General features: G+C 48.8%; 3 protein-coding genes across 3 annotated transcripts; 2 read left to right on the forward strand and 1 right to left on the reverse strand.

Annotated features, from left to right (window-relative positions):
• Positions 1–3,866: 3,866 nt before the first annotated feature.
• Positions 3,867–4,796, forward strand: CGCA056_v014165 (uncharacterized protein; the record flags this gene model as incomplete). Its single annotated transcript, XM_037329407.1, has 1 exon — positions 3,867–4,796. One exon carries the CDS (start codon positions 3,867–3,869, stop codon positions 4,794–4,796), a length of 930 nt encoding a protein of 309 aa, XP_037171896.1.
• A 2,849-nt stretch (positions 4,797–7,645) lies between these two features.
• CGCA056_v014166 (uncharacterized protein) lies at positions 7,646–8,626 on the forward strand (the record flags this gene model as incomplete). Its single annotated transcript, XM_037329408.1, has 1 exon — positions 7,646–8,626. One exon carries the CDS (start codon positions 7,646–7,648, stop codon positions 8,624–8,626), a length of 981 nt encoding a protein of 326 aa, XP_037171898.1.
• Positions 8,627–13,003: 4,377 nt separating this feature from the next.
• Positions 13,004–13,558, reverse strand: CGCA056_v014167 (uncharacterized protein; the record flags this gene model as incomplete). Its single annotated transcript, XM_037329409.1, has 1 exon — positions 13,004–13,558. The coding sequence occupies one exon, from the start codon at positions 13,556–13,558 to the stop codon at positions 13,004–13,006; it is 555 nt and encodes a 184-aa protein (XP_037172152.1).
• Between the last annotated feature and the right edge of the window lie 891 nt (positions 13,559–14,449).

Consider the following 14,449-nt stretch of genomic DNA (forward strand, 5'->3'; position numbering starts at 1 on the left):
TTGCTTGCTGAGAAACGGTGAATCTTAATCCAGCCGTTCGTAACAAGTTTACGTTAACCACCCGAGACGTTTTTACCCTCTCAAAGACGTAGCTTTGTTATGCTCAGAATAGATTTCATTGATCATAGGTTTCCGACTGGAGGAATAGGTGCTCCATCCAGTCGGTATCATAGTGAATTAGGAAGACCTATTTTGTTGTCTAGACCATATTGTCACCCCATGCTCTGTACTCTACGTCTGTCCTTAGTGTTGCTCGAAATCGAATGTCTGTGTGATGTAGAAAATATTATTGGTGACAAGGCACTCTACGTTAAGTTGAGCAATTCCAGGTGAGTAGAAAAGTCCGGGAAACATGATTAAGATTAGCCCACCAAGGGCACAAAACTGTCGCTGATGCTGGTTCCATCGAACGGCTTTTACGAAGATTCTCGGGGTCCATTGCTGCTTAGCCCCAGAGACCCTAGAGGTCCGTCATCAGCTCATGGATCAGGCTTTCCGAGTGCGAGTATAGGCCGTGAACTCTTCAGAAAGACCACTTCATCACAGACGGGAGAGTGGGCAATATGATCCTTATTTCGGTTCATGGACCTCTTACTGCGCGTCAAATCTTGAACGATGGAAACCCCGTATTGAAATGCAACGGTTGCTTGTTCTCGTCGCCCATTCTCTGAACTTAATATACCCAATCCTCTAATCAGGAATAGTGGTCAACAGTTAGGTGTCTCGTAGTCGCTGTGTCCTGCTTAACACCATTTGCACTACCAGTGAACATGCTGGGCATTTGAACAGTTGCAAAAAGACGCGGGCCTGAAAAGATAAATTGAAAATGGAGATGGGGGTGGATGGTAAAAGTGTTAAGGTGGCAAACACTTGTAAGAAATGGTCGACGGCCGCAATTTCATATGGAAACGATTGCTGGTCGAGAGCATTCATAGCGATATTCCTCCAAAATTCGGAATTCAACTCGATTCATAGAGTAGGATAAGGGACAATGTAATGTCAAGCTACATTTCTGTCCCTTCCATCAGTAAGACGGCTCTCTCAAAGCCTTACCAATACCTAAGCCTGCGGGAGTCCAATGACCCGAACCTGCCCCTTAGGCATGGACAGACGGTACAATCGACCCGCAAGTCGCAATTTGCCATCAAAATCACGTCTTAATACTGAAAGTAGCCAATTCAGAGTGATTGATCCATATAGTTAGTCGCTGTAGGACATATTTCGCGCTCGTCTTGTACACGATGCCACCTAGATTCAATTTCACGGCCAGAGAACTAACAGCGGTACTGAACTCGCCCCGTCCACTCCATCCTAGGAAGTCAATCATACTCGAGTGTGGTCGTTACTTCTACCGAGATCGAGCCTTGCTGCCTCCAGAGCTACGTCATCTGGATGTGATGATGTGGCTGCGCCGCAGTCAGCTCTCACTCAATGACATATGTATTTGGGTGGGCGGCAAACATCCTTCGATGCTCATTTAAGCTGGACTGCTGTCTTTCTAAAGCACGTCTAGTATTGGATGTAAAAGTGCCATTCACTTCGAATTGTAACATAACACAAAACCGAAGTTGATCGCGACGGTACACCAACGCCCCTTTCTCACCCGATTGCTGTCACAATATAAGCTAACGCACGTTCATTCCCCCATTAGATGTCGGGTGTTCCCTTCACCACACGCCTGTTCACCTCGAATATCGGGGGGGCAGATATGTACCCATTGTCATCGACACCGACCGCGTCCAGCGGCGCCGCAGTAGCTGACCAGCCTACCTTCTGTGAACACCTCCCGGTTGCCTTTCGCACTGGACCCCCGGGTAACGAAATCAAGCCAGTGAACCATGCTACTCTATCGGAATTTCTGAAGGTGGACTTCTCGCTGGACCGTCTTGACGCTGTATATGGTAAACTGTGGCGTGTCGGCGCTATCAGACCAGCCAGATCACTGAACGCCCAAGTTGTGCTGGGTCGCACGATTGTACTCAACGATTCCCTTGATATGCATCTTGTTTGGGGGGACATGAAGATATTCCTGAAACCGTTGCCCCGCTATCTCCTCGAGCCCGAGTTCTGGGCACAGCACCTACCTGGTCACCATTATCAATCACCGGCTTCGCCTCAGTCTGGGGTACGAGAGTGTGCTTTGGGGCTTCTATATACCTACGCATGCCTCGTGAATAGTCCGCCTGATTTCGCACTGGCGGTTAAAGAAGGCCTTTTACCAAAAGATGGGGATCAGCCATCATGGACCACATGGCGCAAATTAGCCACGGAGCTGTTGGAACCCAAGGTTTCCGACCAGATACACCGTCGATTTCGGCATGGCGAACTGAGACTGAACAGGCTGAATTGGATAAACATCTTCAGCGACCTTTCTAGTTGCCAGATGTATCACAATCCATGGCATACATATACCGAATTCGCTCTTGACAACATGGCCTGGATCACTACTGCCACTGTCTACCTAGTTGTTGTCCTCACAGCTATGCAGGTTGGGCTATCTACCGACGCACTTAAGAATGACGACACGTTCCAGCGTGCCTCATATGCGTTCACGGTATTTTCGATATTGGGCCCTCTTGTTGTTGTCATCATGTTCATGTTGGTACTTATGGTGGTAATAGTTCAAAACTGGCTACGTGCCCGAAGAATGCCTCATGGGACCGCACTTCCTATGGCAGTTCCATCCACTGGGTTCCGGAGGAGGATTGCGGGAGAAGGAAACAGGAAATAAACCATGCGATGACATCTTCAGATGAGAAATGACACCTTTCAACAACTGTATTTATTCCATGTTCTGGCAGGCTGTTTGCGTACCGAAGCGGAACGGCCCAACCAGCCCTCTGCACCGTCTCCTTTCAACATTGGGGGCCCCAGATACGTGGAAGGACTTAGATCGCAAGACTAGCCTCAGTGGCAGCATGTCACAACTGTCACCCGTAGATCGCAAATGGCATGCGTATGTCACATTGTCTGACTACAGCATGGGATGGGCACCTCAGCTCTGAGATCATGCCATGGCTTCGTCAGCCATGGCAACTGCCGGGGGGCTTCTCGCAAGTCAAGACGGATGACACTGCCGAGATGTTCAGTTATGGAGAGAAGCATGTATCTAAGCAGCCATTATGGCTGGCTTGAGATGTGTTCAATTGCATCATGCTGCCTGAGTCATGGCAAGGCTGTCTGAGGGATTGTTCTGCATGGAAGCTGAAATTGGAACAAGTATTTCTTGCAATCCTTGCACACATCAAGTGCTGTAACTGGTCACCCAGCACCATCAGGATTGCAGGTAGCAACAACGTAACTTTTGTTACACCGAAAAGCCCACCAGAATCTCTCTGAAGAGAGGATCGATTGGTTTCTATTGAGAAAATGACATTTGGAGGTTCTCACTTTGATAGGCTTGCAGCTGCGGATGCCTAATCCAACCCTGTTCCATCTGTAAAGAAGGGTGGTCAGCGAGTCCTATGAATCGTCAGAACCGCCTTTTTTACCTGCGATGATGGAATGCGCCACATTCTCAGGTCTTCAGTGCTTTTCCACTTGAGGTTCAAAGCCACTTCAATAAAGTATTTATGGGTCTCGTCCCTCACGATCACGAGCGCTTCTAATTGTGTTTATTAGGCATAGCGCCATCATAAATCTACGCGTCTTTGAAGCTTCCTGTACCTCAATTCTTTGGAATTTCGATATGGCGAGTGGTACGGCCACTACCCTTGGCACAATCGCTGGCGTCATCGGGTGCATCACCGTCGCATTGAGCCTTTTTTGTAGCTGCAGGAAGACGTCAATAACACCCCACGCTCGTATTGTGGCTAATCAAATCGATCTCACCAAGTTGGACCTACCACCAAACGCAACAGCAGCAGATGTTGAATCTACGTTTAGGGTTGGTTGGGACGCGCATCTTCAACAACAAGCAGGAGAACGATTGGAGCTTGAGAACGACACTTCATATGGCGAGCCTGTATGGCTATCTTTTTGCGAAGAAGGGCTCCTGGAAACATTGGGCTCTGCTAATGCACCAGCATAAGTATGAGCTTCGAAGAATGCGAAGTATCCCGTCCTCTGCGACTGCAGAAGATCCTGATCTCGAGACCGGTCTCGGGAACGGTGCGCAAGTAGAGGTTGATCAAGAGCCAATCGACGACTTTCGGAACTCTTCAGGCTTTGGGCGCTATTACAAGAAGGTCATAAGCAAAGATCGACTTTATTCTATGGCGATGAAAGCACGCGCAGCAGCTATTGAAGCTAGCCGCAAACCCGAATTCCAACATCCCAAGCCTGAAGTCGGACTGCTGTACATAGTTCACATTGGTTGGACGAACAAGTCAAAGGCACAAGTTGACGAAGTATGTCTGAATGTGGAAAAGAGTTTTGGCACTTATAACCACCTGAAAAATAACTGCCAACACTTTTGCCGCCGGTTGGCGGCTGGTGTTGTGACAAAACGGTCACAAGACTGGGGATGGTTCCAGTATATGTCTTCAAAGGATTATGAATACGTGGGACCCGAGACGATAGGCGCTCCGGGAGGGGTTGCAACCCTATGTGCGGAAAGGTTAACCAAACTGAAAGAGAGCGGCCAAATTCCGGATCCACTATCGCTACGCATTGTTGATGAGCACATTGAACGACTGAAAGGGTATGTGCGAAGTATATGGCAAGAGAATCAAGACTTCGTAAGCCGACAGGCGCAAGCTGCTATGCAGTATGATCAGCAGTTACAGCAGTTACAGCAGGACCAGCAGAACGATGGAAATGGAATAGGTGATGGAGGCGGGCCTTCCGGAGGCTGAACGAGTAGGTTTTAATATAGATAGTTGACGGGTTCCGAATTGAGCAAGACGCAGAGCACATACATAAGGTATGGTAGTTTAGCGTGGGGCATGTAGCAAGTTGGAAGAATTATTTGACTTTATGCGCAGGTGGGTTTTGGTTCAATTGCACTAGAAGTTCAATCTGAACCCTCTCCAACGTCTTGATTTGTGTTTTCTTCCCATGAGAATACTGTTGGGGTGTTTGCCTTAGGATGCCATATGACTTGAAAACATTGGTGTGCTTCACGGGCAGCGGTGTGTTGAAACGGAAAGAAGCTTGAATGGCATAGCGAAATTAAGAAAGAGCACCGAAGAGAAGCTGTAGGACTCTAACCCATGATGGACCCTGACACCATACCTACTTACCTGGACATGCGAGTTATTCGACATCGTGGACTGTGATCATCTCCTCAGTATCGAGTGCTAATTGTCTCAGATCAGATCCATGATCCTCAACAAGGAATCTCTTGTCAGAATGTGACTCGTAATGGTGATTTTGGTACGCGTGTCAAACCGCAGCGGTAAGGGGCTGAGCTCAAACCTTTCACCACTGCCACAACTGCATTCTCAATCACTGCAACTTCTACTGAGGGCTTCCGATCTTTCATGAAAAACTTGAATGCCAGACTTGTTGAAAAGCCTGTGGCAGACCTGTCAACCTAGGCACTATTGATGACACTATCTTACCCTCTCTATTACACCCATTCTTACTCTCAGTGGCAATAGCGATACCCATATGGTGATGATATATTGAGAGTCGATGATATTTCATAAGTAGTCAGATATACTTGGAACAGGTCATGATTTTGGAGGCATGACGTCGGCCACATTTCCGAATGGTCGCCCACACAACTGTGTGTCCAGGGGGCAGGGTCTAACACCAATAAACTCGTGGAATGAGGCAGAAGACGAACTGCCGACGTGCATTTCATAATATTGCTATGCCGGATATCCAGAACTTGCAGTAATATTCATCGGAGAACTCGGGATCTCGTTCGCTCTCCCATCGATACACCGGCGAGTACCGGATCATCTACAAGAGCAAAATCCCAGCTGACTCAGCAGGCGAAACGGGGCCCGGCAGTGTCACGGTGCCCGGCTGTGTCAACACCCCGCCGGAGTCCGGCCTTTGAGCCCCCTGAGCCCCAGAACTGTCTCAAGGCCCCTTGCCGTGGCCTCTGCAATGTGCTCGTCAAAATGGCCTTTTAGGTCCATCGTCACCCCTGATACTCTAGCCTGGGCCTTTGGTCGAGCAGTATCATCTTCGATGATGAAGCTGGATGAATCCGCCGGCCACTTCGAGTCGCGCGTGAAGTGTAAATGGCCGAAATGTCGGTTTTGAACTTTTGAATGTCGCTCCACTTCGCCTTTCCCGGTCGAATTTCTTGAGTGTCTTGACGTGTCGCTTCTCACGATCGGGTGATGGCCTGGGCCGTGAAGTCGTCGACGCATGCCCTCTGATATTCTCTTCGGAAATGGATGTTGATGAGATGGAGGCTCGGTCTCGCATCGACCTCCGTCATACGTTTCAGTTTTTTTTTCGTCCGCAGCACTGGCGTCCGTGCTAACCTGTCCATGTTTGTCACACCATCGCAGCATTGAGGTTTATCTCCCGCGAATTGGCGATGGACTACCCCGAGCCCTCCGTCTTTATCGGGTGAAACACTCCTTCGAATTACCGCTTATGGAATTGGAAAGTTCGAATTTGTAGCCACGGCGCGGCCTCCCACAGTGACAAAATCACCCGATTCGCGGGCACTTTCCGGAAAACACTATTCGAAAAACACTGTACGGGCACTTCGACATGTGTCTTCTACCGAACGAGGAAAGCTTCGTTCGAATTTGCAGGTTTCTCTCCGGGCGAGTGAAACATGGTGGATATTCATTCTCTTTCTGGAAGCCCATTGTAGGCCCTGCAGCTCGATAGTGTCTGTCTCTTAAGTAGTGACATGCGTCTAGTTCTTACTATACACTTATTCCTAATGTGACCTCTCCCAGACGATATTTGCGCGCCCGTCAGACGTCTGATTTCCTCGCTGATCGACGCTGCCGATCACACAGGCCGAGTGTGATAAGCTTAAATCTCCGCCTCCCCTCGTTGGCCACACGGCAGCTATCGCCCAAATTGAACCGGATTTGGCATGACTATGTTGCCCTCCTTTATTCGACAACGCTACAACCCTGACGATACGGACGGCCGGCACACGTACACTCCGATAAGAGACGATGACTGGAGCACAGAATCCAAGCCCTCGGTCGATGAGGTAGAGGATGACTCAATATTAGAGGCAGACGAGTCGCTACTTCCCATCATCACACGTCGGCAGGAAACGTGGAGGAGGCTTTTGAGACATCTCTTCTGCCTGGTCCCAAGTTTCCTAAGATCAACAGAAACGAAGACAAAACCGCTTCGCTCTACAGCTTGGCTAGGTAACAAATACCATGCTCAATATCTTTGATTGGCAGGCTAACGCATTGTTAAAGATGGTTTGCGAGGTATCGCAGCACTATGTGTTGTATTTGTTCACTGCGGTCTGATCTGGTTCTCCTTTGACGTCCAGTTAGCATGGACGCCGGATCCACCTCGGCGATGGTGGCTCTACCAGCTGCCTATCCTACGGCTCGTTGTCTCGGGGCTCGCTCCAGTCAGCGTCTTCTTCGTCGTGTCCGGCTACACAATATCGCACCACTTTCTAACGTTGGTTCGTAAAGGAGAGTTCGAGAAAGCAGGCTCGGCCATCGCGTCGTCCGTCTTCCGCCGACATACCCGGCTTTTCCTTCCACCCGCCGTGGTCGGGTTTGTCACCCTCATGATGGGCTATTTCAACATGTTCCCCGACAAGGGGTTACCCGGCGTGGCTTATCCGACGAGGCCTCTGCCACACTTTGATTCTCTCTGGGGCCAGCTGCAGTACTACATCCATGCCGAGGTCCTCACCACCGACCCCATCGGTCAGCCTGTTGTTCGAGCTGATTCCGAAGACCCAGAGCCTCTACTTGACCCCCACCTCTGGACAATCCCTATCGAGTTTATGAGCTCCATGGTGGTGTTCATGTTCCTGACAGCATTCACTAGAGTGCATAACAAAGTCAGGATGCTCTTCGCACTAAGCTTAGCGATATATCTCCAATGGGTCTTTGTCTATTGGGGCATGTTCTTGTTTCTCAGCGGCATGTTCTTGTGCGACCTGCACTTGGAACTCGAGGACAGGCAATGGAGGTGGCGAAACAGGCAGTCTGAGCCCGAACACCAAGACACTTTGCCCTCGGATGCGGCCACACATCGGACAGCGGAGCGAGGCCATCTGTCTTATCGCATACTTGGACGGGGCGTCGGGCTCGTATCATTTTTGATCTCATTGTGGCTGCTCAGTATGCCAGAGGACATGGAGGATGCAGCGAGGTCACCTGGCTACGTGAGCCTAGCATCCTTGGTCCCAGCAAGATTCAAAGAGGCCCTTGTGATACCGATCGGTGCAGTGCTAACAGTATTCGTTGTCGACCAAAACCCGTTCTTGCAGATTCTTTTCACGAACCGATTTTCCCAATACATGGGCAAGATCTCTTTCTCGCTGTATATGATCCATGGCCCACTCCTATACTCGTTAGGCTTGGTGCTAGCTCGGTGGACTTTAGGTCTTGTCGGTGGCGGAGACACTGAGATATACTACATTTTTGGCATCCTCTTGGCATTCATCCTATGGGCACCTGCGGCGATATATGTTTCCGACCTGACTACTACTTTTGTAGATGCGAAGGCGATAGACCTTTCCAAGTGGGCATATAAGATGCTTTTGAAGAAAGAATGATAGATTAGATTTGAGGCGAACAGGACTGAGATCTTCAATATACCACTGGATACTTTTAAACGCCTTTGCACTCGTTGTTTTAGTGATTTAGCGAAGCATTTGATTTTGTAGAAGATCTTACCACTATTGTAAGCTGTGGAGGGTCTGAAAGTCGCCTGTATATCTGGTGGTCAGTTCCTTCTATTAGCAGCTCTTCACATTCTACCAAATAATGAAGAGACTACCTACTTTTCTTATGCTAGAGAAATTACCTTTCCTGTTGGTTAATATGTACTCTATAAAGCCAGTATTATCGGCACCGTCAGGGTTTTCGTCGCTGTCAGTGACATTGTCGTCGCCATACTCGTTGTCCGTTCTTAATGTCCGTCGATATTATTAATTGGTTTCATTTGACTCTAACTATTATTCTTAATCGGCCTAACTCGATGGACAAGAAATACACTTGCTCTAGCATAGTAGAAAAGGCCGCCTCAAAACAAAAGCGTGGTACACTTAGACAACCCAGATTTTGATTTCGAGATATCGTGAGTGCGTTCAGCGCACGACGCTGTTGTTGAGCAGTCTTCGGCCTACTCGCAACCACAAGTATGTGATCGGATTGGCAAGATTGCTAGGCTGAAGTTCGCTGAATTCACGATTCAGCCCAACAAGTCATAAGGAAGCTAAAGACTACCACAGCCAGAGCAACCATTCTGCTTATGCAGGGTTGACGACAAGCCGAATTTCATTGGCTGCGGGAACCGGAATGGTTCGGGCAAATCCAGGGCGATGTAAGCAGCTATTACGACTGAAAATGTCAATGTGCATTTCAAAATCTAGTCAGCTTGATCATGCAGGACTCTTCTGCATCTATTCCGTTTTCCTATTTAGTCTGCAAGCAACAAACGGCATGACGATGGAGCCACACGTGTGAAGGTTAAAATTCCCAGATTGACGATTGCAATGTAACTCTAGACCCAGATCCCAAGGCGATATCCGGCAACTTCAGACTAAAGCCTCTCTTTATTCGAACGGTCTCACGTCGCATAGAAATCTTGAATACGGAAACTTTACAAAAATTTTGCAGTTTGAGCACTGTGACAAATGCGGGGAGACGTACTCCGTGATCCAGCCTGACGCAAGAGACGCCGAGGAGCTTTCGAGTGCGGGCCAGCTGGCGGTTTCTTTGACGTGAAGTTTCCGTCAGATTTGGGAGAAATTTCCCTACCGTTTCGGATCATGCTGTCGCTTTCCTTTCACATTGACAGCAGCGGTATTGATTCAGACCTTAAATCTGCGAACGACCCAGACCTGCGCCGTTGTATAGCTCCCATTACTGGTTGAGCGCTCCGATAGAATGCTGACATTGAAGTTGTGCCCTGGAGAAAAAGAAACTGTAATTGTAAATCTCATTCAATTCCAGTCAAGGCGAGGATTTCAATCCGGTGAGCGAAGGATTAAATCAGGTGATCCTGAAGCAAGAGTGATTGAGGTATTGCGACCGGAGGTCAAGATGTCGAGGAGGCCTGAAGTTTTAACAAAAGACAAAGAGGATGCAGAAGAAACGACCGTATTTCCAGTGGTACTTGCAGCCGCAGCCGCAGCCGCAGCTGCAATCGCAGTCGGAGACGCGACTACGTGCTTCTCATCTCCGATAATACAGATGACAACGAGAAACAACTATCCGTGATATTCTCGTTCAGTCCAAGGGGTAAAACATTATCGAAGACTCTAAACAATGCAATGGCACTCCGGGAGGCAAGCTCCGATCTAGGCTCAAGGAACACGCAAGCTTTGGTGAGTTCATCGATACCGAACTCGTTGTCCTCAACGCAGAAGCAAGTTTTCCAGGCGAAAGGTCAAAATACAAGGTAGCACTGAATTGTCAGAAGAATTCCCTCGATTGCGCAGTTCCTACGCCACGTCAAGTTCATTGGCTGTGTGAACTGTTGTCGAGACCCAGCAGAAAACTCATGTCTCGACAGACATGTGCCGTATACGTTGAATATCCGTCATATCACGATGGTGCGTATCTATGATCGTTGTGAAACGTATATTGGATTGGTAACTCACCAACCAAATGGGAGCCTCATTGCATGCCGTCCTCTCATTCACATCGGAGCAAATGTCTTGCGCCAGGTGTTCTTGAAACAATTTCTTCACCGGACCAAGATCAGTAACCGTTCGAACCTCTCTGGCCAAGTGAATCGTTTGTTGTGTGGAGGAGACTTCTGATCCCAATCTACTCCTGTAAAGCTGGTTCACCTACTATACAACTCCTGATCTCGTCTTTCGCAAAGGCTAGAGCGGGTAGTGTGCCTTTAGCATTATGAAAAGCTTTTTAAGTGCTCACTACGGTTATGATGCGGGCGAAGCTCATGAATAGACGCAGGTTCTGTTCGAAACACAAAACTTGCTTGATAACGAAGACTTTCATGTGCCTAGAATGGAGAGCCTTTAATCGGGTCCGGTAATCTCTGCTGCATAAACGTGATGCATGGGAGCTGACTTATCCAACGTACAGGCAGGCGCTTTTCGTGTCGGCGCTGGCTCATTTAAGGTACCACTGAGTTTTGCTGATTTTGGGGAAGAGGTACGCAGAGGAACAAGAAGGAGGGTCGTCACATTGACGGAAGATCTTGAGGTTCCCCATGCTGTATCACAAATGGCGGGCCACAAAGTAGCGGTGCCAACGACGTCCCTGGACCTCATAACCCTCTACAAAGCTCCCTCGCCTGCTCTAGACTTCAGCACAGCTCCATGTCCAGAACCTCGAGCATTCCTGGTTATTCGCGCACTCAAAGAGGAACTCCAGGCTCTCGGAGACCTCAAAGTGACTCAGTGGTATTGTTTCAACAACAGCAAATACGTCTCAGATCCTCACTTCCTTCCGCGTTGTGAATCGAGAGAGAAGAGCACGGTTTTCACTGGAACGAAGAGTCATTGAGCGAGCCAAGGCGAAAAGAAGGCGTTAGCATGACGAATTGCTCGTCGAGCTGCCGACCTGCGGGCTGGAGTAAAGGAGAGCATTGAAATCCTGGACGAGGGACATGGAAGTGCCATTCGATTGTTCACCTTGGTCACATTGTTCTTCCTGCCGCTGTAAGCATCTCGATCCTATGATGTGGTTCATTTAACACGAGCGATATATTGAACAAGCACTGACTTGCTTTCTCGGTCATTCGCCACCAGCTTCTTTGGAATTAACACCGTGGATATTCGGGACATACCTGTCACGGGCTAGAGCCCGGATTGATATCTCCGGCTTCGCCGGAGCAGTTACCGAGATCCGGCTCCGTTGGACCCACTATTCTGCCGCAGTACGCCGCCTAACCCGGCCTGCTTCACCGCTGTTAGGTGCCTACTCTTGTAAAGTCCTTTCTTCCTTCTTCAGCTTAGAATAGTCAATCGACGGCACCTCTACGTTGAACAAGCCTAGGGGCCAGCCCCTTACAATACCATAGACCTTATGGATATAATGGGCAACAGGTGCAGGTATCACGCTATTGGTGTTGCACTCGGCCTAGTTATACGCGTACCAGTGGGAGGCTATTACGAGGTGTGTGACTAGAAAGACATGGCTATATGAGGGTGTTAGTCGTTCGAGCAAAGCTCAAGCTAGTCGAGTTGTTGACTTTTGGGAATCATATATGCCCAGAAGACTTGGTGCTGGCAAGAGACCTGGGGCCTGCGGAAGGGAGAGACAATAGCTGACATGGCATGACTATGCTGAGTTTCCGACAAAACTGCCTACTTTTCATATGCTCAAGAGACTGTTTTTCTTGTGGCTGTACTCCACTTGACCGTAGCTGTCGACCTCTTTATCTTTTTTTCTATCGTTGTTATCAACATCATCGTCATTGCCATGGCCATCGTCGTCATCATCGGTACTATTGTGTTCAGTAGGAGCAAAAACTACGCAGGAAACATAGCCGCGCAGATACAGGAAACCTAGGGGTCTCGTTGTGAAAAAGAATTATCGGCGGGACATTTTTATTTTCCGAGCACCCTAGCGCCCTTTTTTCCAGACCTTCCCATCTCTTGGAATCTCGCGTCTCCAAAGACCACTTTCCGTTGCTCGGGGGTCATTTAGCGATGTGACACTTCCCTCTTGACACCTTCTCAAATTCAAGCAGCTCCAAAGTAGAATTTAAAGAATTAAGAAGGTCAAAATTGGGCTGCTGGCCTGTGAAGTGTCTGGATTCCTGTGCAAGAAGCTAAGAAGTCACAGATTTGAGACAAACTTGAGGTCGTTAAATGGTATAAATGATTCACCGGCTCTAACAAGGGACCAGCCACTTTGAATTCTATTTCGGTTCGTAAAGCCCGTATCAAAGTGTATTGCTCTGGATCCACCGGATGCAACCGAGTTTTCCACACTATTCTGGAGGTGAGATCCTATCGCCAAGATTCCCTCTCGATTTGCGGAATTAACTGTAAGGCCGCGCTGTCGTTGAAGTCCGAGTCCGGCAATGGCGGTTCCGCGTCGTTAAGCGCCTTGATGGCTCCAGTCATTCTGTCAATCGATGGTTCTGCCTCGTCGAGTGATTTGAAAATTTTAGTAACGGCCAAGTTCCTCAGTTTCTGCAAGATCGACTCCATCAGGGCTTCTACTTTGCCCGCCTCGCGGACCTTCTCGCGGTAGAAATCAAAGAATGTCGACCAGTTTCTATCCTCACTTCTCTGCTTCATTGCTTTCCTGATTGCATTGAAAATGTACCCGATTTGCTTCGCCTGGTTGTTGCAAAGTTTGAGAAATCCGTCCACATACCCCGCGAACTTCGTGTCGGGTTCATCTCGGACAACCTTGACGACATCCAAGACTATTGGGAAAGACTCTCCCACTCTGTGGATAGCGTTTGGAAGATCGGTAATGTCCTTGACTATTTGGAAGAGCTTTTCGAGCCTCTCGAATAAGTCGATGGTTGATGCGGCCGTGCTGGAGGCTTCCATCTTGCGTGTCCGAGGGACGTGAAGGCTCTGCGGCTAGAAAATTGACGACAAACCTTGTCAGAGAAAAGGAGAAGTAGCATTCGTATGCAAACCGTCTGCAGCCGCTAGGTGAGATGCATGGCGCTTCCTAGGTGTAGTCAAGCCGCAGCCTTCAGCTGTCAGTCGTGTGTTCGTCATCAAGCAGTAAACCCGTGGCCTATGCATGTTGTGCGTACAATTGGTATCATGGTCATCACAATCAGGCTCTCGAGGAACAAACTTCCAAGGCCGAGTGAGGTGATAAACAACGTGCATCAGCATCATTGGCTTATTGACTGCATGTTGACCGTGCAGAATAGAGGCTGTGCGAGCGATCCTGTATTGGATGGAAACCATAGGAGCAATCCATGGATGTCAGACTGGGAATCTGACATGCATACGAACTATGATGCGGGGTGATTAGAGAAAAGCACGCAAGCACACCACTTTTGTTGGTACCTCATGTTCCGACTCGGGAGGAGTACCCGGCTTTAATACAAGTCAATGTTCGAAGAAATCGCGGGGCATGTGTTCAAAGTCTTTCCACTCACCCATCAAAAGATAGGTCAGGGGCCTGTAATATTTTTCTCCTGCTATTGATTCATCGGGATCGGAGAGCCGCTCATGTCCGGCTTCTCAAGTGCATTGTATGCTGCTTTACGTAGCCAGACAACCGTCCCCTAATTTGCAAAGTTCCCCAGCACAAGCTGGCTTATCTTTATCAGCGCGGGTCCAGGACAAAAGTGGAAGACGCATGCACAGAGCCCCGGTGAACCAAAGAGGGGTGACTTACGTCTGGCTAGGCATCCCAGCAAACGGTTGCCTCACAGCCTGGTCTGCCATTTAAGGCGAACCATCGAAATCGAGGGAAGC

The sequence above is a fragment of the Colletotrichum aenigma genome (assembly GCF_013390185.1).
Source record: "Colletotrichum aenigma strain Cg56 chromosome Unknown KSG_Cg56_contig10, whole genome shotgun sequence".
NCBI lineage: Eukaryota > Fungi > Ascomycota > Sordariomycetes > Glomerellales > Glomerellaceae > Colletotrichum > Colletotrichum aenigma.